The sequence below is a fragment of the Tursiops truncatus genome, chromosome 6, assembly GCF_011762595.2.
Source record: "Tursiops truncatus isolate mTurTru1 chromosome 6, mTurTru1.mat.Y, whole genome shotgun sequence".
Taxonomy (NCBI): domain Eukaryota; kingdom Metazoa; phylum Chordata; class Mammalia; order Artiodactyla; family Delphinidae; genus Tursiops; species Tursiops truncatus.
This window is the reverse complement of record NC_047039.1, coordinates 64516443-64538543: the sequence shown is the minus strand read 5'-3', so window position 1 is coordinate 64538543 and position 22101 is coordinate 64516443. Positions and strand designations below refer to the sequence as shown.

The 22101-nt window shown below is 42.5% G+C and overlaps 1 protein-coding gene across 2 annotated transcripts in view; it reads left to right on the top strand.

Annotated features, from left to right (window-relative positions):
• Positions 1–22101, top strand: part of DOCK8 (dedicator of cytokinesis 8) — a 220828-nt gene that overhangs the window by 124545 nt on the left and 74182 nt on the right. For both annotated transcript variants that reach the window (XM_019934742.3, XM_019934743.3), the window contains 7 exons: positions 9148–9265; positions 10686–10756; positions 11819–11957; positions 12560–12661; positions 15770–15865; positions 16559–16793; positions 19362–19526. In XM_019934742.3, coding sequence (XP_019790301.1) covers positions 9148–9265; positions 10686–10756; positions 11819–11957; positions 12560–12661; positions 15770–15865; positions 16559–16793; positions 19362–19526 — 926 coding nt within the window. The remainder of the gene's footprint in view (positions 1–9147; positions 9266–10685; positions 10757–11818; positions 11958–12559; positions 12662–15769; positions 15866–16558; positions 16794–19361; positions 19527–22101) is intronic.

The window sequence follows — 22101 nt, the reverse complement described above, 5'->3', positions numbered from 1 at the left end:
TGTTCTTAGAAGCAGCAAAGGTTATGGGCAGTGGGTCTAGTATGAGTTTCAGGGCACCCGCATTTGAATTGCCCTGTGCCATTTGCCAGCTGTGTTACCTTGTGCAAGTTATGCAACCTCTCTGTGCCTCAGTTTTATCATCTGCCTAATGAGGCTAAATAGTAGTACCTGTCATTAGTACATTAGCTGTTATTAGAATGGTGCCTCCACATGGTAAAAAATAAATATTATTAGCTACTTTTACTATTACATTTAAAATAAATTTTCCTGGAAGTGAAATGTGACTGAAAAATAAAACCACCTCCTCAGCTTCTTACCATGCCTAGGTACCTCAAAATAGTATCTCTAGGTTTGCAATTTTCTTTGGAATGCTTGAGTAAGACACATCAGATAACTATAAGATATTACTGTTATTTGAATTTCATTCTGCTCAAATTGAAGTCTGTTGCTAAAAGGAAGTAAGAGACACCAACCTTTTCCTGTAGTTTTTGAATGAGGGCATCCCGTTCTTACAATTGGTTTTGCTACATTTCTGCTTCAGCAAAGAGTTCATCAGTTCTTTGGCTCTGTCTTTGTAAAGAAGGCTGGAGAGGGAAGGTTTTAAAACACAAGGAAAGAAAAAGAAATTACTTTGAAATTGCCAAAATAGTTAGGTTGAGAGTGTTTGTTTAGAAACCTGGAGAGCTTTTTATATAGAAAGCTGTTTCAATAGTTTTGTATCAGGAGAGGTGGGTACTAATTTACTACCCCATCTACTTCAATCCAGTGCCTCTTGCTAGTGGCCTGCTATTAAACCAACATTTGCGTCTCTAGCTATAAGAAAACTAATAAAACAGAAAAACCAGTTTCTCTGGTATTTTATTCTTCCCCTCTCCCATATCAATATCCAAGTTCCTTTTGAAACCTCCCCAAACCCACTTCCCTGGTGGCGCAGTGGTTAAGAATCCGCCTGCCAGTGCACGGGACACGGGTTCGAGCCCTGGTCTGGGAAGATCCCACATGCCGCGGAGCAACTAAGCTCGTGTGCCACAACTACGGAGCCTGTGCTCTAGAACCTATGCTCTAGAGCCCGCGAGCCACAACTACTGAGCCCATGCACCACAGCTACTGAAGCCCATGCGCCTAAAGCCCGTGCTCTGCAACAAGAGAAGCCACCCAATGAGAAGCCCGCGAACCGCAACGAAGAGTAGCCCCCGCTCGCCGCAACTAGAGAAAGCCCGCGCACAGCAACAAAGACCCAAGGCAGCCAAATAAATTAATAAATAAATTTTTAAAAAAATTAAAAAAAAACCCTCCCTAAACCCGAAGTACCAGACCACATGTTAACTAAAGCATATTAAGATGCACCCACTTCCTTATTAATTACATATACCCTATGTGTAATTTTATAGCAATCTGCAAAGTAGGGGGGAAATTTTTTTACCTGTAGGTTAAACTCAATAGAGTTACTGTTGATTAATTGACCAAATGTTGCATTTGGTAAGCATTTAATTTAAAATTCATTAATTTTGATTTTGAGGTTTTACTTTTCATATTTTGGAGCTAATCATTTTTGAGGGTCTCAGGCATTTTTTTTGGAACCCTGAGACGTTCATAGATCTTGGGCTCTGTGCCTGTCATCCTGAGAGAAAGAAACAGCTCTGCCTGTAACCCAGGCCCGGCTCAGGGTGGGAAATCCTCAAACGCTTGTGAACTTGTAAGGAAATGGATTTCAGTGACTAGATGAAACTGAAGGAGTGCCCCCGCAAAAAGAGCATTTTGCCTTTCTGAGAGGCCATGGGAGAGAGAAAAAGATGGTAGAGGCTGTATCATAAAGACAGAAAGAGAGAAACTGAGGGATACTGAAAGAGACGCAGACACACACACACACACACACACACACGGATTAAAGACGGGGTGGGTGAGAGAGAGGGAGAGAGAGAGAAAGAGAGAGAGAGAGAAGGAGAGAGAGAACGCCACCAAGAGATATACGAGAGACGTAGATAAATTGAAAGGTGGAGAGAGAAACCCACAGAAATTGATCCATTCTGTAAGTAATATGTTTTAAGATCTCACAGTCTTGCAGACTGTTTAAAGTTGCTGTTTTACAATTTTGATAGGAAGAGAATCTTCATTTGTGTCATATATTGCAGTTTACTAAGCACTTTTGGAGTATCATTGCATTTGAGACTTAACTCCAACCTTTCTATTACAGGTGAGGAAATTGACTTGTCCACCTTCCATTTGTAGAACATTCTGCAGTTTTTTAAAGGACATTCTCACCCAATTTCTTACCTGGTGAGGGTCACTAATCATACGTCTCCATACAAGCCCATCTTCCCTGGTATAAAAGAAGCTTAGGTTACGGGCATTACTGATACTCAGAAGACAGTGAAGATAACCCAGGCCACAAGACCCGCAATTCTTTTTTTCTCCTTTTTTTCTTTTTCTTTTTTTTAAACATGTATTTGAGATTATTACTTTGTTACAGGTTCTATAGTGAAGTAACAGAAAGAAAACCAAAATTGACACCAATTCTTCTCAAAATCACATTACCTTTTTCATTTCCCCAGATCATCTTTTAGCCCTTATCCTTTATGCATATTCAACTTCTGAATATTTATGGCCCTTCCGTACAGAATGTTTTATATTCTAAATTTTCACTCCATATTATGCAATGAGTATAAGCCATTTAACTCACTTCAGTCTCACTTTCAAAGAGATACATAAGTAGCACAAGGACTGTCTGACCTGAACAGCTACAGTTGATCCCTTGGCTGTCTTTGGGATTTCCAAGGTCCTGTAATATTCTCAGAGTATAGAAGGCCAGGCTTCTGGCTTTATGGCCTGACTGAGTGGTTCTCTATGTACTCCTTGGCAGGTGTGGTAGTGAGTGACACAAATATGTTTTTATTCAAAACATGGTTTAGGTTGGCATTATCAGCCACAGAAGATACGTGAGTATTTGCATCCCAAAGGATTAATCTGTACCACTACTCTTTTTAACCAGGCTTTTGCACAGGAGAAATAAGCCCAACTTGATGCATCTTACCTTGTGGCTTATTTCCCAATCTGTTAAAATCATGGTTAACTCAAATTATCAATAACGATCTACTCACCATGACGGCACCCATTACCCTAGTCAAAGAGAGCCCACCTGCCTTGAATAACACAGCTTCCCGCAGCTTCTGCTCTAGCGATTTCAGCTTCTCGTTGAAGTTCTCCCTGGGCTTCATCCCTGCAACCAGCCGATGGAGGCCTTCTGTCCTCTTGTCGCCTCTCAAGGCCTCCTTTCATCCTCTCCTGCTGACTGAGTTGTGTTACAAGCTCAGCTAAAGAGGTGTTCAGAGCATCCAGTTGTTTAATCAGGTGGCCAGGATGCTTCTTGCTCTAGCTTACTTGCTCCCTGAGCTCCATTCCGAGCTGGAGAAGCCTCTGGGAGAGAACACTGAACCCGTGACAGGGCAGCTATTTTTTTTTTTTTTTGGTCAGCAATATTTTTATTAATACGTATACTCACACTTTTTTAAAATTGAAGTATAGTTGATTTACAATATCGAGTTAGTTTCAGGTGTACAGCAATTCAGTTACACCTACACATATATATGTATATATATTATATATATACCTATAAGGGAAAATAATCTGAAATGTATATATACATAATATATATTATATATAATGTATATTATATATATAGTAGTGTTTATATGTTAATCCCAGCCTCCTAATTTATCCCTCCCCCCACCCCCCTATCCTCTTTGGTAACCATAAGTTTGTTTTCTAGGTCTGTGAGTCTCTTTCTGTTTTGGAAATAAGTTCATTTGTATCTTTTTTTTTAGATTCCACATATAAGCGGTATCATGATATTTATCCTTGTCTGGCTTACTTCACTTAGTATGATAATCTCTAGGTCCATCCATGTTGTTTCAAATCGCATTATTTCATTCTTTTTTTATGGCTGAGTAGTATTCCATTCCCTACATACATATATATTTTATATATATATATATATATATATATATATATATATAAAATATATATACCCCACATTTTTATCCATTCATCTGTCGATGGACATTTAGGTTGCTTCCATGTCTTGGCTATTGTAAATAGTGCTGCATTGAACATTGGGGTGCATGTATCTTTTTTTTTTTTTCTGCGGTACGGGGGCCTCTCACTGTTGTGGCCTCTCCCGTTGCGGAGCACAGGCTCCGGACGCGCAGGCTCAGCGGCCATGGCTCACGGGCCCAGCCACTCCGGCATGTGGGATCCTCCCGGACCAGGGCACGAACCCATGTCCCCTGCATCGGCAGGCGGACTCTTAACCACTGCGCCACCAGGGAAGACCGCATGTATCTTTTTGAAGTATGGTTTTCTCCAGATACTTGCTCAGGAGTGGGACTGCAGGATCATATGATAGCTCTCTTTTTAGATTTTTAAAGAACTTCCATGGTGTTCTCTACAGTGGCTATACCAATTTACATTCCTACCAACAGTATAGGAGGGTTCCTTTTTCTCCACACCCCTTCCAGCATTTGTTATTTGTAAATTTTTGATGATGGCCGTTCTGACCGGGGTGAGGTGATACCTCATTGTAGTTTTGATTTGCATTTCCCTAATAATTAGCAACGTGGAGCATCTTTTCATAGGCCTGTTGACCATCTGTATGTCTTCTTTGGAGAAGTGTCTGTTTAGATCTTCTGCCCTTTTTTTGATTGGGTTGTTTGTTTTTTTTGATGTTGAGTTGTATGAGCTGTTTGTATATTTTGGAGATAATTCCCTTGTCAGTTGTATTGTTTGCAAAGATTTTCTTCCATTCTGTAGGTTGTCTTTCTGTTTTGTAGGGCAGCTTTTCTCTTTGTTTCCTTGCAGTGGATAAAAAATAGGCTAAACTGAGGAGAAGCCAAACTGATGTTTTTGGCATTGTGGCTTTGAAAGATTTCAAGGTCCCTTGAGTTAACCTGTTTTCAGCAAAAGAAGGAGAGGATAGTCCCAAGACAGTAAAGAGCAGAGAGAGCTTGGTCAACAATTGGATCTAATAATGACCAAATTCTACAAGTTAACCTCTAACTTCCTGGAGCTGCTCAATCCCAGCAGTTTAAAAATAAGTTGAGGGGCTGTTGCTGAATCAGTGGAAAGAATTTAAAATTTCTAAAATAATTTTTAATCAAGAGAAGCCATCTGAAGTGGCTTTGGAAAGAAAATTGTTGATGAATACCAAACGTCCTGTTCAATGTTGTGATGCATATGACTGAAGAGAAGCATTTTTGCCTGTATTTGGGGAAAGATGAGATTATACTAAATGAACCGTACTTACACTGGACCTGTAGTTACTGGAGAAACTTTCAAAATAACTTTGCTTTACAAGGGATTCCTATTTCCGTTACGGGTGAGCTTCTCAAAAACCATTAGATAATATATTTCTTAGGATTTTCCTCTAGCTAATATGACACTTCATTTACCATCTATAAAACGTATGAGGCTGTTTCTCAGTTTGTTGATCATTACTCTTATCTGGTTGAGCCTCTGTGTATCACTGATCCTGCAGGTAGATCTTCCCTTCCAAGAGAAAACACTATTATTTTCTTATATTCATTTCTTAAAAATCATACAGATTTAACAAAACCTATCACTTGGCATTCTTGCCAGTAAGAACTATGATGATCCTTGGGAAATGCATCTCCTTAAAAAAATTCTTAAGCAAAGTCATTTAATGTCTCTGGGAGCCGGCTTGTGGCCTGCAAAAAGGGATGTTGGACTAAATTCTTTGATGTTTCCTTCCTGCTCTGTACTGTGTGGAAAGTGCATTCAGTACGGGCAGAACACTGTATGCCCGTGGTGATGATGTTCGAAGATAGGGGGTCAGCAAACCCTTTGGAAGCCATGTGCAAAATTGTTGACCGGTGTTGGGGGGTGTGTGGGATAAGTCGGTGGTGCCCATGTGTTGGGATGTAGGAGAGGAGTGTGGTGACAGCTGACTTGCTTATCCATTCTGGCAGGGCTGCTACCATTGTGATCTACACAGACCCTTTCATCTGGCTACTTCAAAGCATTTTTACAAACTGTAGCTCATTATTTCTTCAAGCACAGCATAAAGAAAGGTTGACTGGTGTCTTTTCAATTAACTCAAAGATGAAGAAACTGAACTATATAGAACTAAAAGGGATTCTCCCAGAAGTATACTGCATTGCAGAGGGGCAAGATAGAGAAAGTGTTCATCCCAGCTTCGTAACTGACAAAAAAGGAAAAAATCTTAGTGCTTATTTTTGGAGACTGTGTACATTATGGTACCCTCATAATGTGGAAGATCATGCAGCCATTATACTCCCCTCTCTGAATGCAGCCTCTCTCATGCAGAGAGGGGAGTATACCCCACACAGATCCCCGCATCCCAACCGTGAACTGCCTTCTGCCATTGTTACTACGTCCATGGCCTCTCCTGACAGCATCAGAGGTTCAACTCTATCTGCCTGCCTTGAGACTGGGGTCCCTCAGTGTGACAGAGAAAGATTTGGAAAGCGGCACTGAGACATCCATGTTGTAGAGTCAGAACAGCACTGAACTGGACGCTGTGCCCAACTGGTGGCTAATTCACAGAGTGAACTGTTACTTCACCTCTCAGGGCCTCAGTTTCTCATCTGCATGACCATCAGATGCAGGTCCACTAGGCCATTCATTGGAACTTGTCCAGGGTTGTGGTTATTAGTGTTGCCACTCTTGATATTGTTGTAGCAAGAAGATCCATGGGGTAAATTCACGGATTTATGCAAATACTGGTCCAGAAAGACCATTTGCGGACACGCACGCACATACACACATGCACACACACAGGATGGAGGATCATTCTGGTTATGACAATGCAGAGGTTAGAGTTGGTCAGCCTAGTCTTTCTCTTTTGGTTTTTCAGTTCCTGACTGCCCCAGACTTCATAAATCAGACTTTCAAATTTTCCTTCTCCTCCCTCGTACTTGAGTATTGACTTTTTACCCTTTTCCAATGGAACAAACCTTACATATGAGTATGGACCCAGTAGGTGGCACTGACTACATCTATTAAAGACAGGAAATTTGCCAGGTATAGTTGTATAGATCCATAATGCAAAATTCACATGTATAGCTCAGTGGTTCTCAGATGGGAGTGACTTTGCCCCACCTGGGGACATCTGGCAATATCTGGAGGCATTTTTAGTTGTCACAGCTGAGTAGGGGGGAGATACTACTAACATCTAGTGGGTGGAGGCCAGGGATGCTGCTGAACAGCCTACAGTGCACAGGACGGCCCCTCAACAAAGAACTGTCCAGTCCAAAATGTCAGTAGTGCTGAGGCTGAAATCCTGGTATCAATTAATATGCAAATCCTTGTAAAGTATTATGAGAGCCTATATTCACAGAGGGAAAATCTGGTCACCTGGCCCTCCTTCTTGGTCACTGCTCTCCTGGTGTCTAGGTCACACAACGGCTGTTTTGTCCTCTTGAAGCCTTTGGGGAGAATGTGTTACCTAGGAGTTAGAATAGTGGACCAAGAGTGAGGAAGACAAGACATTTTCCCAGAGAACATGACACAGCTGAGTCAGCCTTTGGTGTGCTGTTGACACTCAACTGTTAATAAGATCCAGAGAATTAAGGCAAGCTTGCCTCTGAGAGATGTCATGAATAACATAGTCTGAAAAGGCCATTCTTATTCTTTTATTTAATGGCAGTCTTATCTGAGGGGATATAACTTAGATAAGGTTAAGAGCATGGCTCTGGAACCAGAGTGCCTGACTTTAATTCTTGATTGCCATTCACTAACTGTATGTCATTTTTTCCCTCATTTGTGATGTGGGGATGATGCCATCAAAATAGTATCTACCTATAGAATAATTATGAGAATTAAACTAATAAATATCAAGTACTTGAAACATTGCCCAACTTAGGATAAGTACCTTATAAATATTAGTATCACTATTGTTTCTTTAAGTCAGGAATATGATTCAAAGTATATACATTCATTCTTTTATTCAACAAGTATGTTTTTTTTAGCACCTACTATGTCCCAGGCACTGTTCTAGCTGCTGAAGATACATCAGTGAATCAAAAACATCAGATAAAAATCCCTGCCTTCATGGAGCTTACCTTTTAGTGGATTATAGTAGTAATAATGCAAACAGAAAGAAAAAATATACAAAATTATAGTCAGCCTGGTACTTGTCCTATAGTTTTTGAATGGATGGATATATTATTCATAGTTTTGTATTATGTTACGTAGCTAATTGGGCTTGGAAGTTTGAACTGTCATCTTATGTAAGAAAAGAAAGTTAGGGACTTCCCTGGTGGTCCAGTGGTAAAGAATCCGCCTTCCAATGCAGGGGACGCAGGTTCGATCCCCGGTTGGGGAACTAAGATCCCACATGACGTGGGACACAGCCTGCGTGACACAACTACTGAGCCCATGCGCCTCAACTAGAGATAGAAAATCTACACGCCACAACTAGAGAGAAGCGCGTGCGCCGCGACAAAGAGCTGGCACGTCACAACAGAAGATCCCGCATGCCACAACTAAGACCCAAGGCAGCTGAGAAAAGAAAGTTAAACCAATACAGAAAGTCATGCCAATAAAAAATGAAAACTACCGGGACTTCTGTGGTGGTCCACTGGTTAAGACTCTGCGCTCCCACTGCAGGGGGCGCAGGTTCAATCCCTGGTCGGGGAACTAAGATCCTGCATGCCGCACAGCGTGGCCAAACTAAGATTAAAAAAAAAAAAAAAAATTGAACTACTACATAACATTAGAAAGGAGAAAGAGGAGAACTGAAATTAGGCCACTGTCTATGGCCATGAGTTTTGTTTAAAATGAACTGAACATTTTGCCTTCTTATCTTTGTATCAGACATATAGTTACCGCTAGGCAGATTTGCACATTCCAAGACATTCCGAGACTTTCTCAGCTGCAGCAGGCACCTCTGTCTGTGTAGCAAAACAGAGAACAATGTTGGTTATTATCAGATCACTGCAGCTGAAGAGGAAGAATCAACAGTAACTCACTCTCCAAAAGTAATTCGCTTCTGAAAGGAAAAACTCCTTCAGAACTGTCATCTCATGAGTGCAGGCTTTAGCATTCCCTGAAGAACTTGGTTAAAAGAAACTCTAGACTTTACTGATTGTTTCCTCATCTTTTGTTTTCCAGAAACCTTCTCTATGTCTACCCACAGAGGCTGAACTTCGCTAACAAACTAGCATCTGCCCGGAACATCACAATCAAGATCCAATTTATGTGTGGAGAGGATGCCAGCAATGCTATGCCGGTAATGAGGGAAATAAACATTTGCCTCGAACCAGGGTGGGCTGAACTTCCCTTGCTGGTTCACACAGACAAAATCAAGGGCTGATCAGCGTCGAGTGTGTGTGTTGATTCAGGCCAGTACCACTGATCATGTGCACGGGCCTTTGTGGCTGGTCCAGTATTGCTCCCAGGATGCTGATGGGGAAGCAGGGTCAGCCTAAATCGAAAGTCTCTTTCCCAACTTATGCCACAGTGAGCTGGGAAATTTAGAAATGCAGATCATTTTAGAAGACTGAAAAATATCATGAATTCTTTCCTTGCCACCCTAACAGCATAAGAAGTAGAAAGACAGGCCCAAGGTGTCAGCCACGCTTGCTGTACTTTCAGATGTGCACTGCGGTACACATCTACCTAAGCCCCAGTCCACATCTAAAGATAAATATAATAGAAAGTACTGCCTAGTCATAATAAACAGACACCATCTCAACGCCTTCTAGGAATGGATCTTCATCCTGAGGTAAAATGTAAATCAAATAATAAATACATAATGCAGTGTTCCCTAAGGAACCCAAGATGCCAGAATTTGTATTTTTTTAACCGTCTGCCAACAAACAAGACGGTGGTTAGCTACTACTATTTTATTTAAGGTGTAGAATTCAGTTAATATACCTTTCTACTGAAGTCACTTTTTTCCAGTGCTTCCATTCTTCAAATATCCACTTTTTTTAAAAAACCATCTTTTTAATGTCCCACCTACCTTCCCAATGCAAGGCATCCTTTTGCAATGGTTGTGGGAAAGAAATCCTAGAGGAAGACTCCCCTGGTTCTCCCCACTCTCGCCCCTAGCAGATCCATCAGGGCTGCCGGGTACAGCTGTGGTAGCCAAGGTACCCAGCCGGGGATGAGTGGGGGCCAGACTCCAGCCTGTTCACCACTCACCAAGCCCTGGGACCTGGCATGGGCATTAGTGCATCTAGTAGGAAGGGCTCTTTTTTAATTTACCCAGAGGTGAGTCCACGTGTGAAGTCATGTGCCTTTAGGGCTGACCCAGGCCCAAAGAGGTGTCTTCTTCTAAACACCATAAACGTGTGGCCAGTGATGGTCCTGATGACCCAAGTGACCCGGCAAAAGAGCCTCGACCAGGGATCTCTCACAGAGGGCACAACTCTGTAACGTTGCCCTGTAGTATAGACCTCTGGGGAAGAGGCGGATCTAGAGAGCACTGGTTTTCTAGTCTCACAAGCCTATGGCCCTTGGTCACTGATGTAGCCTCTGCGGTCTCCGTTTACCCTTCATAGCCAGTTCTTCTGCATCAGTTGGGCCGCTTATTAATTTACAAAATGCAGCTCTATGAGACCAGAACCTCCTACTGGGCTGATGGTCATTGATTTGATTTAACCAAATATCACAGTTAATTTGGCCCTTTCTATACTGGTGAACAGGTCATCTTTGGAAGATCCAATGGGCCTGAATTTCTGCAGGAAGTTTATACGGCTGTGACATACCACAACAAGTAAGTATATTTCAGAGTTCTAAACATATGCCAAGATTGTTTTATTATCTCCTGGCTTTTCTGAATCCCCTAGGTGATTCCTTCTACCAGTATTTATAATTCAGGGACTAAGGGACAGAGGAAATCCATGCCAGTTCCCTGATTCTATGTTGGAGAACCACAAATTTTGCCATTACCTGTGATTGGGAGAAGAACATATCTTCAAGAACCTAATATTGTTTTGAGTTTTCTGGAGCCTTCTACTCTAGTGTGATATAGAGAGGTCTTATGGTGTTCCATAAAGAAATAAATTTCTTGCCTTGCTTTGAGGTACTGGAGGGACCAGAAACAAAATCCAGCCCTCCTTGGTCTGTCTCCTTGTCTTCTATCCATACCTGCACCACTACCTACTTTAAGATTTAAGTTGACCAAAGGAGAAATGAAACACTCATTTTTATGTGGGTAAATTGAGTCAGAGAATAATGTCTAAACTGTTATTCACATTTCCAGGTAGGACATCTGTGGATTTGATTCCGGCCTGATAACCTTGGCCCATTTAAGTATTGAATACTTCTCTGAACCCACCCTCTTGGACTGGAATGAGGATTAAATGAATAATGTATGTGAAGCCCTTAGTAAACCGCCTGGGACATCATAATTCAGTAAAATCAGATTCCCTTTCCTTCCTGCATCCTTCATTTGTTTCCCCCAAATCCTTTGATGAGTGCCGGCTGTGCACCAGTCCCTGTTCTTGGGGTAGAGATAGAAAAGGAGGTCACAGCAGGACTCCAAACCTCATCCTCTGTCCAAATTAAGTTGTTGGATTTTTCCATTGTGTGCAGGGATTTTTTTTTTCTGGCAAAGCTTTTTGTTTGTGAGCAACCTTATATAAGTGAAGTGTATCCAGTGACATAAGCTTGGTCTCAGGACTTTAAGCTTAGGAGGAGACTGATGTAAAATGAAAAGTAAAACACCAAGCACGCGAATTCTGAGGGGCAAAGGGTCCGTGGTGTTACAATTTATAGTCAGAGAAGCCATCATTCTTGCTAAAAGTTATTTGTGTCTAATGTGCTTTTGAAACAGGTCTCCTGACTTCTATGAAGAAGTGAAAATTAAGCTCCCTGCTAAGCTCACAGTAAATCACCACCTCCTTTTCACCTTCTACCATATCAGCTGTCAGCAGAAGCAAGGAAACTCCGTAGAAACTCTCCTGGGATATTCAGTGAGTTGTTTTCAACTTGCAGATTCACTCTGCAGTTGTTGGGGCCTCCAAGGTTCCTGCAGAGATAAACAGCTAAATTCTATTCACTTGCTTTTTTCCTGTCAGAAGTAGCAAAATGTGCCAAACCAGATTGCAGCAAAGAGCAGAGATGACTTGACTTAGGAAATGACTATTTCAGGAATGAAAGGCAGTGGGTGAGAGATAGTGAAAGAATACTCTCATTACAATGTCCATTATTTCCAAATTTTATATATATGCTTCACATATAAAAATAGCTCTTTTTTCCCCAAGGGGAAAAAGTTATTTCTTTAAAATATATAAAAGCTAAAATAAGCATTGATGTTTTCCAGATATACACACACATTGGCTATAAAGAAAAATGCTACTGCTTTGGCTCCGAAAGCAGTGAATCATTGATATTACCATCTCAGGAGCTCTCAGGGAATTTAAAATCTAAGAACTTGACAGAAATTACTGCCCAAAAGAGCTCTGGTCAATATCTAATCATCATTTAGTTGCGTTTGATTATTGTGAGCTAGATAAATTGCCAGAATTATATGCTGTAATAAATCCCATTTTATTCTTTACATCATCTATTTCAGTGGCTGCCAATTCTCTTAAACGAACGTCTTCAAACTGGCTCCTACTGTCTCCCAGTTGCCTTGGAGAAGCTGCCACCCAACTACTCTATGCATTCTGCAGAGGTAACCAGCAAGCTGGCCATCACCTGGTTCCTGTCCAGCCATGGTCTTGGACCACCTTTCCAGAGCCACTTCCCATTCCTTTATACATGACTAAGGATGCTCAGCGTGTTTTGGGGAGCAGTCATCTGTCAGCACAGGGTGTTTTCTGAGAGCACGTTGTTCTGATAGGATGGGAGAAATAACTGGTTTTAAGACCTCATTAATTTAGATTGTCACCAATTCAGAATGTTGGGTAAATACAACCCATACCCAGGCAGCAAAGGGGTTTACAGAATGAGGTATTTTAAAAAGGAAGGCAGGGCTTCCCTGGTGGCACAGTGGTTGAGAGTCTGCCTGCCGATGCAGGGGACACGAGTTCGTGCCCCGGTCCGGGAAGATCCCACGTGCCGCGGAGCGGCTGGGCCTGTGAGCCATGGCCGCTGAGCCTGCGCGTCCAGAGCCTGTGCTCCGCAACGGGAGAGGCCACGACAGTGAGACGCCCGCGTACCGCAAAAAAAAAAAAAAAAAGGCAAATAGAGCTCACCTGTGATAACAACTGCTCTCAGCTCCCATCCTTACAAAAGGTTCCCATGCCAGATTCCACTGGTTTCTCCTCTGGATCAATTGTCACAGTCCCCAGGTGGATATTGGGGCTTTTATTCCTCTAAAGAGGCCAATGTCAATATTCTTTCTCTCCTCCCGTTCCCTGTCCCGCCTTTTTGCCCATACATTCTGCTGCAATCCACTAGTTTAAAGGGAGCCCAGTGAACCCTCCGTTCTGATTGCACCAGCACCAGCGCTCATGCTTCTCAGTCTGGTTGGTGTAGGTTTACATCAATAAGATTTATTTTGAAGCAAATACCAGACATCATATCATTTCATTTATAAATAGTTCAGTATTTTATCTTAAAGGATAAGGGCTCCTTTTTTAACCATACCATTGTCATACCTTAAAAATTAATAATAGTTCCTTAATACCGTCATATATCCAGTGATCAAATTTCCAATGATCTCATTAATGTCATTTTTTTTTTACAGTTGTTTGTTGCGTATGAGGATCCAAATAAGCTCTATACGTTGCTATTGCTTGACATGTCTTTTAAGGCTCTTAATCTATAGGTCCCCCTTCATCTCTTTTGTTTTCCTTGCATATTTCAAGTTGAATTTCCCAGGAATTTGAATTTTGTTCCAAATTTTATAGTCAACTTTCTTTCCTACTCCGACTACCCACCCCCACTCCCCAGGCTATTCCGTTTTCTATTTCCTTTTTTTATTTTCCCCTGGAGAGAGAAGCTTCCTTTGCCCTGGGCCACATGCATATGCCTGAATTGAGATCAAAACTATTCTCCTCAAAACCACCTAAGTGGTTTTGTGAGTGTGTTCACAGATACTCCCCGTTACTTTTTATGATTTGGACACACAGCCCCTTGCTGAAGCCCTCAAAACCACCTTTTCAACATCAGGCTGCACATTCTAATTTCCTAGAACACCCAGTAAACACACCTGGCTTTGGAGACAAACACATCTTGATCCAAAATCCAGATTCTGCCATGCCCTAGCTGTGTGAACATGGGTGAATTGCTTACCCTCTCTGAGTCTCAAAGAGGAAACCTAGCCCAGACCTGCCTGCAAGGTAGCTGTGAACATTGAATGAGATAATACATATCAAGCAACAAATTCGATGCTTAAGTAAATATTAGTTCCTTTTTCCTGCTTGCCCTAAGCTGTCTTTATCAATATGCCCTCAGCTTCTCCTAATATGCCTTAGGGCTACCCTGTCCAATAGCGTTGCCACTAGCCACGTGAGGCTATTTAAAATGTGGCTAGTCCAAACTGAGATGTGCTGTAAGTATAAAACACAAACTGGGTTTCAAAGACTTAGTAGCAGGAAAAAAATATATAAAATATCTTATTCATAGTTTTCTATTTTGATTACATGTTGAAACGATAATCTTTAGGCTATATTGGCTTCAATGAAACATAGTATTAAAATCATTATCACATTAAAAAAATTTTAATGTGGCTACTAGAAAATTTTAAATGACATAGATGGCTCACATTATATTTTTAGTGGTCAGTGTTGCTTTAGATTACTGCAAACTCCAGTGACCCCACAGGTTGGACTCATTAATAATGAGTGCAAGGTCCTGGTGGAATTTGTTCACACTGGAGACTGTCTTCCCACCCAAGGTCATAGCTACTCCTCTGCTCTGCACATTGGTGCCATGCTGGGATGCAAGACCAACGTCTTCATATCTTCAGATTCTCAAAAGACAATAGAAAAGCAGGCTTTCATGTGAAATTTTCTGACATTCAAATGTTTGGCAACTAATTCGACAGTTTCTAACACTGGGCCAAACAGCACCTGTCTGTGGGCTGGATCCAGCTTTGGGCCCCAGTTTGTAACTCTGTCTGAGATAGTTCCAAAGGTCCCCACCCCGTGCACACATCCTACCCTCGCAAGTACAGTATGTTTCCTTCCATTAAAATGCAAGAGACACAAAACCCACGCTCACATGGCCAAGTCTGCCAAGGCCCTCCTTACTCAACACTGTAGGATGACAATTCCCTTGAGATTTTAAGGCAAGAAGTGGTCTCTGAGGACTACAGGGCTATTGATATATAAATATTATAAAAGTCATTTTGAGTAATTAAAGCAGGAGCCTAGAAGGACTGCTACTTGGAAACATTTTGTTAAAAGGGAACAAAACTGTAGTCTCTCAAAAGCATTAAAATTTCATGTCTTCTAAAGATATTCTACACTTTGTCCTGACATTCCTGATTAATGGAGAAATCATTAGGATATGACTTTATTTTAATTCCTAGAATCAAGGATTACCAGTGCTGGATGGAAGATTAAATTAGATAGATAACTCGATTCAAACCCCTTCTTTCAGCATGAGAAAATGAAGGCCCAGAAAGTTTCATTGACCTGTCAAAGTGAAAATAATTAATTTGGTGTAAAACTGAACTTGAACCCAGGACTCCTAACTCTAAGGCCAGTTATATTAGTTTTCCAGGGAGATTTGTATTTGTATAACCCTGACATCTACTGTCAGGTTGCTTTACTCTGCTTGTTAGCACTGAGAAAAGGGAATTGAATTGCTAATTTGTTTTCTTTTAACACAGAAAGTCCCTTTGCAGAATCCTCCCATTAAATGGGCTGAAGGACATAAGGGAGTATTCAATATTGAAGTGCAAGCTGTTTCTTCTGTTCACACCCAGGTAAGGAGTATCCAGGTCAAGTTTAAATCAGAACAGCAGGCTAATAATGAAGATGGGGTGCAGCAGAGAAACTTCTAAGGACAGTTCAATAAAAGATCAGTGAAGATCTTTGTGCCTGGATAAAACAACACCAAAAAACCCTTTTAGTTCTATGTGGGAAATTGCAAGCCTGTTAGGTATTATTTGTTGTTTTCATAGAAAGACCTTATAAAAATGTTGAAGCAGCTTGGCACCTGCACTGTTGGTTGAGAAGTTTCGTGGGGAGACTTCATTTAAACATTTTCCTGCTGTTGCTGTCTCATTTCCCTCTGTAATTCTGCCATTTCTCTTCCAGATTTTTTGTTGTTGTTGTTCTACTTTCTCTCCTTTTCCTGCCACTGTCTTGAGTTTTGCATCTGCTTAGACCCCTGTCTCGGCAGTGTGTTTGCCTGGTATCCCTGCCTCTGCTTACAGAATGTGTCAGAGTCCAAATTAATTTTTCTTCAGCTAATAATTATTGAGAGGTTCTATTTTGTGCACAACACTCTACAAAGAAATTCATAACCTGGTCTGAAACACCCGTGTCTTAGAACTTCTGCTCTGAAACACTGGGTAAGAGGTTTTGCCTAGAAGGAGCTATCTGATTGTGTTTTTGAATCCACTGGTGAGCGTTGAGGGGATGAGACCCATGAGGCCTGCCATCTGCCTTCCCAGGACAACCACCTGGAGAAGTTCTTCACCCTCTGCCATTCCCTGGAAAGCCAGGTGACCTTCCCCATCCGTGTGCTGGACCAGAAGATCAGTGAAGCGGCTCTGGAGCACGAGCTGAAGCTCAGCATCATTTGCCTCAACTCCTCCCGCCTGGAGCCCCTTGTGCTCTTCCTGCACCTGGTGCTGGACAAGCTCTTCCAGCTGTTCGTGCAGCCCATGGTCATCGCTGGCCAGACAGGTAGGAGGCCTGGGGGCCTGAGAGGAGGCAGGCAGTGCCTTGTTTTATGAAACACGATTTTCCAGAAGTTCCGGGAGCAGGGCCAATGTGATCTTTCTGTTGAGGATGTGAGTCCAAGGGAAACCAAGTCCACTGCTATTTTTTTTTTTTTTTGGAGATTCCCTGGATGTTTAAAAAAAAGAAACATTAATATAGAATGCTTAAAATTATCGGGTTTTTTTTACATTAATGTGTTGAATGACTGAAGCCAATCCTTTAAATTCCATTCCTAGTAATTGATGGTTTTCTTTTACCTCGAAGATATTTTTTGTTGACTTGACCAACAAGGGAATCCAATGTTTTAAAGAAATAAGACAACCCATGTTAAATGGAAGGAAAGGAACTGTCTAAATTGAAATTCAATGTGATCCCTTTCTTATTGAGATAAAATGTATATACCATAAAATTCACTAAAGTGTACAATTCAGTGGTTTTTAGTATATTCACGAGGTAATGCAACTGTCACTACTTTCTAATTCCAGACCATTTTCATCAGCCTCAAATGAAACCCCACACTCCTGAACAGTCACCCCATTCTCCCCTCCCCTCAGCACGCAGCAAACGCCCATCTTAAATGCTTACTTTTAACAAATGAACACTAAATACAATGTGTAAGACTTCCTTTGGAAATAATGTCATGTAGGGCCTGGGTCCAGTGGTTCTTCCATCTCCTGCAGGGGTAGACTGGCTGCTGTAGGGCATCTTTGTTTGATACTGTTTTCAGCTGGGCTTGTATTAGTCTGTGCTCTCCAGCCCAGCAGATATCTTTGGGTACCATCCATGCTGCCAGTACTGTGCTTAGAGTTGTAGGTTTTGCCATAATAATCAAGAGCATATTGAACCTCAGAGGACTTACGATAAAATATAGCAAAGATCAGCAGCACAGGACACAAGTCCTCAAATGGACACAGCTGAATACTGTCGGGGTGATGACGAAGACATCCATCCGGGAGGGTGAGGAAGGCCCCCAGAAAGAAGACTGCAACTGAGATGGCTTTGAAGTGGGGTTAGAGGGAAAGAAGCCAAAATGGGGACAGAGACTGGCAAAAAGCAGAGGACCAGAGTGTCTGGATCAGAAAAAAAGTAGTTCAGAAAAAAGTGTCAAAACCCACTTTCCTGGGAGTGTCAGAAAAGGAGGAGATAACACTGTTGGGCCGTGGAATATGAGTAAGTTGGTGGGGAGGGAGAAATGAACTTGTAGCCTAGGACACATGGGGGAGCTTTCAGAGCTAGGGAAGAGCGTGACCTCTGAATCCCTCAGTTTGCAGTGTATCCTGGGATGCCTCTGCTGTGGCTCCACAGATAAGCCGTCCTACATTGTCGGCTACCTTTTCACACATGTAGCTGTTGCCTCTCCAGCTAGATGCCTGTGGAGTGGCCATCTGTACCCTCCCTGGATTTCCTTCTACGCCCTCCACATGTGTGGTGCACTGCTTTGTAGGCCCCAGCTATGCAGTGTAGACTTGTTCACTAGACAGAATGTTCATTCACACATTTTGAATCAATATGTGGGACTCCAGGGTGTTGGGACAGGCAGCATAGTTGGAGGCACTTGGTCTCCAAGCATCTATTCAGAACTTATCTGTGTCAGGCACCATGGAAGGCATGGTGGGGAGAGAAGAAAGTATGAGAAATGCACTTTGCTTCCAGCCTATCAGAGAGACAGAATTTCCCACTGCAAACAGCCCAGGAACCTTGTGATCTGGTGTCACTTAAGCCCTGTACTGAGTGGTGTCAGAGGCTTCATTGAGGAGGTGGGATGGTGCTTAGCATTGAAAGGTTAGTATGATTTTGTGGGTGGGAGCAAGGAGGGCTTTCTAGGTGAGGACAGCAGCACGAGCAAAACTGCAGAAGTGAGAAGCAGACGTGCGATGGGGACAGTATAAAGATTGCCTTATTTTAAGGAAGTTGAATTTGAGCAGAAGAGGGTACCATGTGGGATAAGTAGGGTGGAGCCAGACTGTGGAGGGTTTGGAGCTCCTCAGCAAGAGTGTACACAGTGAAGTACTGTTTGTACAGGTCCAAGGACTGACATGATACACATATGTTTTTAGATTAATCTGTACACCAAGAATCCATATTGTTCAACAGCCCATCTCAAACCATAGTGTGCGTAAGAATGACCTGGGCATCTTGTTAAAATGCAGATGCTGACTCAGTCGGTCCTGGGCGGGGCCTGAGATTCTGCATTTCTAATAAGATCCTAGGTGATACTGATGATGTCAGGACAGACCCCACTGAGTAGCACCACTTTACAGCGTGGTTTAGAGAGGGGAGGAGGTCTGGACAGGCTCGCATCTTCGTCCTGAAAAACCACAGTGCTGGCAGAAGGAGGAAATGTGAAGTCCTTTGCAGTAAGCAGAGCTGGCCTGCTGGAGCTTACTAAAACCACTCACCCTGCCCCAGGGGGTTCAGCCTGGTTCAGCCAGTCAGCGGTCAGGACTCCTTGTCACTGCCCCAAAGAATGTTCCACCTCAGGCTCATTAAGGACTCACTGCGGGGCCGCCCATTTTTCTCTTGGTTCCTCAGCCAACTTCTCCCAGTTTGCCTTCGAGTCTGTGGTGGTCACCGCCAACAGTCTGCACAACAGCAAGGGCCTGGGCAAGGACCAGCATGGGAGAAACTGCCTGCTGGCCTCCTATGTGCACTACGTCTTCCGCCTGCCCGAGCCGCAGAGGGACGTACCCAAGTCAGGTAACGTCCCCCTGTCCCACCCCCACCCCGCCACCGGAGTATGGGAGCCTGGCGGGCAGCGCACCCTCACCCCGCCCCACAGAATTCACAATAAAATTAAAAGCCCGAAAGTTAAATTTTTATCTTTCAGAATAAACAAAACTTACATGAATGGTGAAATTAAAAGTTCATGTCTCGGGCTTCCCTGGTGGCGCAGGGGACGCGGCTTCCCTGCCGATGCAGGGGACGCGGCTTCGTGCCCCGGTCTGGGAGGATCCCACATGCCGCAGAGCGGCTGGGCCCGTGAGCCATGGCCGCTGCGCCTGCGCGTCCGGAGCCTGTGCTCCGCAATGGGAGAGGCCACAGCAGTAAGAGGCCCGCGTACCGCAAAAAAAAAAAAAGTTCATGTCTAGATTTTTCTCTCTTGCTTTCTATCTGCCTTCCTCCCTATTTTTATATTCTAAACACTTGTTTTTTCTGCCTATTTGATAATCCCTCACTGATCTTCACCCAGTCGGTACTTTTTTTTTTTTAACATCTTTATTGGAGTATAATTGCTTTACAATGGTGTATTAGTTTCTGCTTTATAACAAAGTGAATCAGTTATACATATACATATGTTCCCATATCTCTTCCCTCTTGCGTCTCCCTCCCTCCCACCCCTCTAGGTGGTCACAAAGCACCGAGCTGATCTCCCTGTGCTATGTGGCTGCTTCCCACTAGCTATCTATTTTACGTTTGGTAGTGTATATATGTCCATGCCACTCTCTCACTTTGTCACAGCTTACCATTCCCCCTCCCCATATCCTCAAGTCCATGCTCTAGTAGGTCGGTGTCTTTATTCCCGTCTTACCCCTAGGTTCTTCATGACATTTTTTTTTCCTTAGATTCCATATGTATGTGTTAGCCTACGGTATTTGTTTTTCTCCTTCTGACTTACTTCACTCTGTATGACAGACTCTAGGTCTATCCACCTCACTACAAAATTTACAAGCAGCTCATGCAGCTCAATAACAAAAAAACAACCCAATCCAAAAATGGGCAGAAGACCTAAATAGACATTTCTCCAAAGAAGATGTACAGACTGCCAACAAACACATGAAAGAATGCTCAACATCATTAATCATTAGAGAAATGCAAATCAAAACTATAATGAGATATCATCTCACACTGGTCAGAATGGCCATCATCAAAAAATCTACAAACAGTAAATGCTGGAGAGGGTGTGGAGAAAAGGGAACCCTCTTGCACTGTTGGTGGGAATGTAAATTGATACAGCCACTACGGAGAACAGTATGGAGGTTCCTTAAACTACAAATAGAACTACCATACAACCCAGCAATCCCACTACTGGGCATATACCCTGAGAAAACCATAATTCAAAAAGAGTCATGTACCACAATGTTCACTGCAGCTCTATTTACAATAGCCAGGACATGGAAGCAACCTAAGTGTCCATCAACAGATGAATGGATAAAGAAGATGTGGCACATATATACAGTGGAATATTACTCAGCCATAAAAAGAAACGAAATTGATTCAGTTGCAAATCCCTTCTTTTGAAAGCTGGAGAAGTGACAACAGATGCCTAGGATTCTAGGATCATAATGATAAGGAAAATAATATATATTTGATAGCTGTGGTAAGCAGTGGCCCCTAAACTTTTCATTATGAAAAAATAAATCCCTTTTCTCATTTCCCCCAAACTAAACTTCTGAAATAATAATTCATTTCTCCAGTCTTTTTATAATAATCAACCAGAACGTCTGTTCAGCATGATATAAAAAGTAGCATCGGGCTTCCCTGGTGGCGCAGTGGTTGAGAGTCCGGCTGCCGATGCAGGGGACACGGGTTCGTGCCCCAGTCCGGGAAGATCCCACATGCCGCGGAGCGGCTGGGCCCGTGAGCCATGGCCGCTGAGCCTGCGTGTCCAGAGCCTGTGCTCCGCAACGGGAGAGGCCCGCGTACTGCAAAAAAAAAAAAAAAAAAAATAGCATCAATAAGTTAACAAAATTCCAGGCTCTGACAAAGGAACTTGGGCATACTTATTACTCCATGCAGCCTCATTTCAAGTAAACCTGTAATTTTAAATGTTTTTTAAAAATACTCATAATATTCATAGACTCACATAATCACCTTTGAACACATGTAAATACTCAAAGGTGAGAAACATTGCTATACAGTGTATACTTATTCTCATAAGATTCAGATGATTCCTTGGATTCTCAAATCTCAGAAATGCAAGACTTATAAAGACGTCATCATTTAAATACTAAGAAATAAAAAATATCCACATTTCGAGCTTGTCTTCAGAAATCAGAACTTCGTGGGCTGTTTCCCCATGGCAAGAAGAAGCTGGAGATGAGGAGCAGCCCCTGTCTTTGGATGAGGCATGTGTTTCCAGTTTACCACAGTCCTCACCCCTCCCTACTGCCTCACACCCTATCTTTCCACCAAAACATTGCCTCCCTGGCCTCTCCTAGGCATTTGCTAATAAGACCCTAATTCCAAGACCTAATCTAGTGGGTTTCCACTCTACTGTCTACCCCATCCCTCCTCAGTTCCTTCTCAAGTCCAATAAGTGACTCTAATCCGC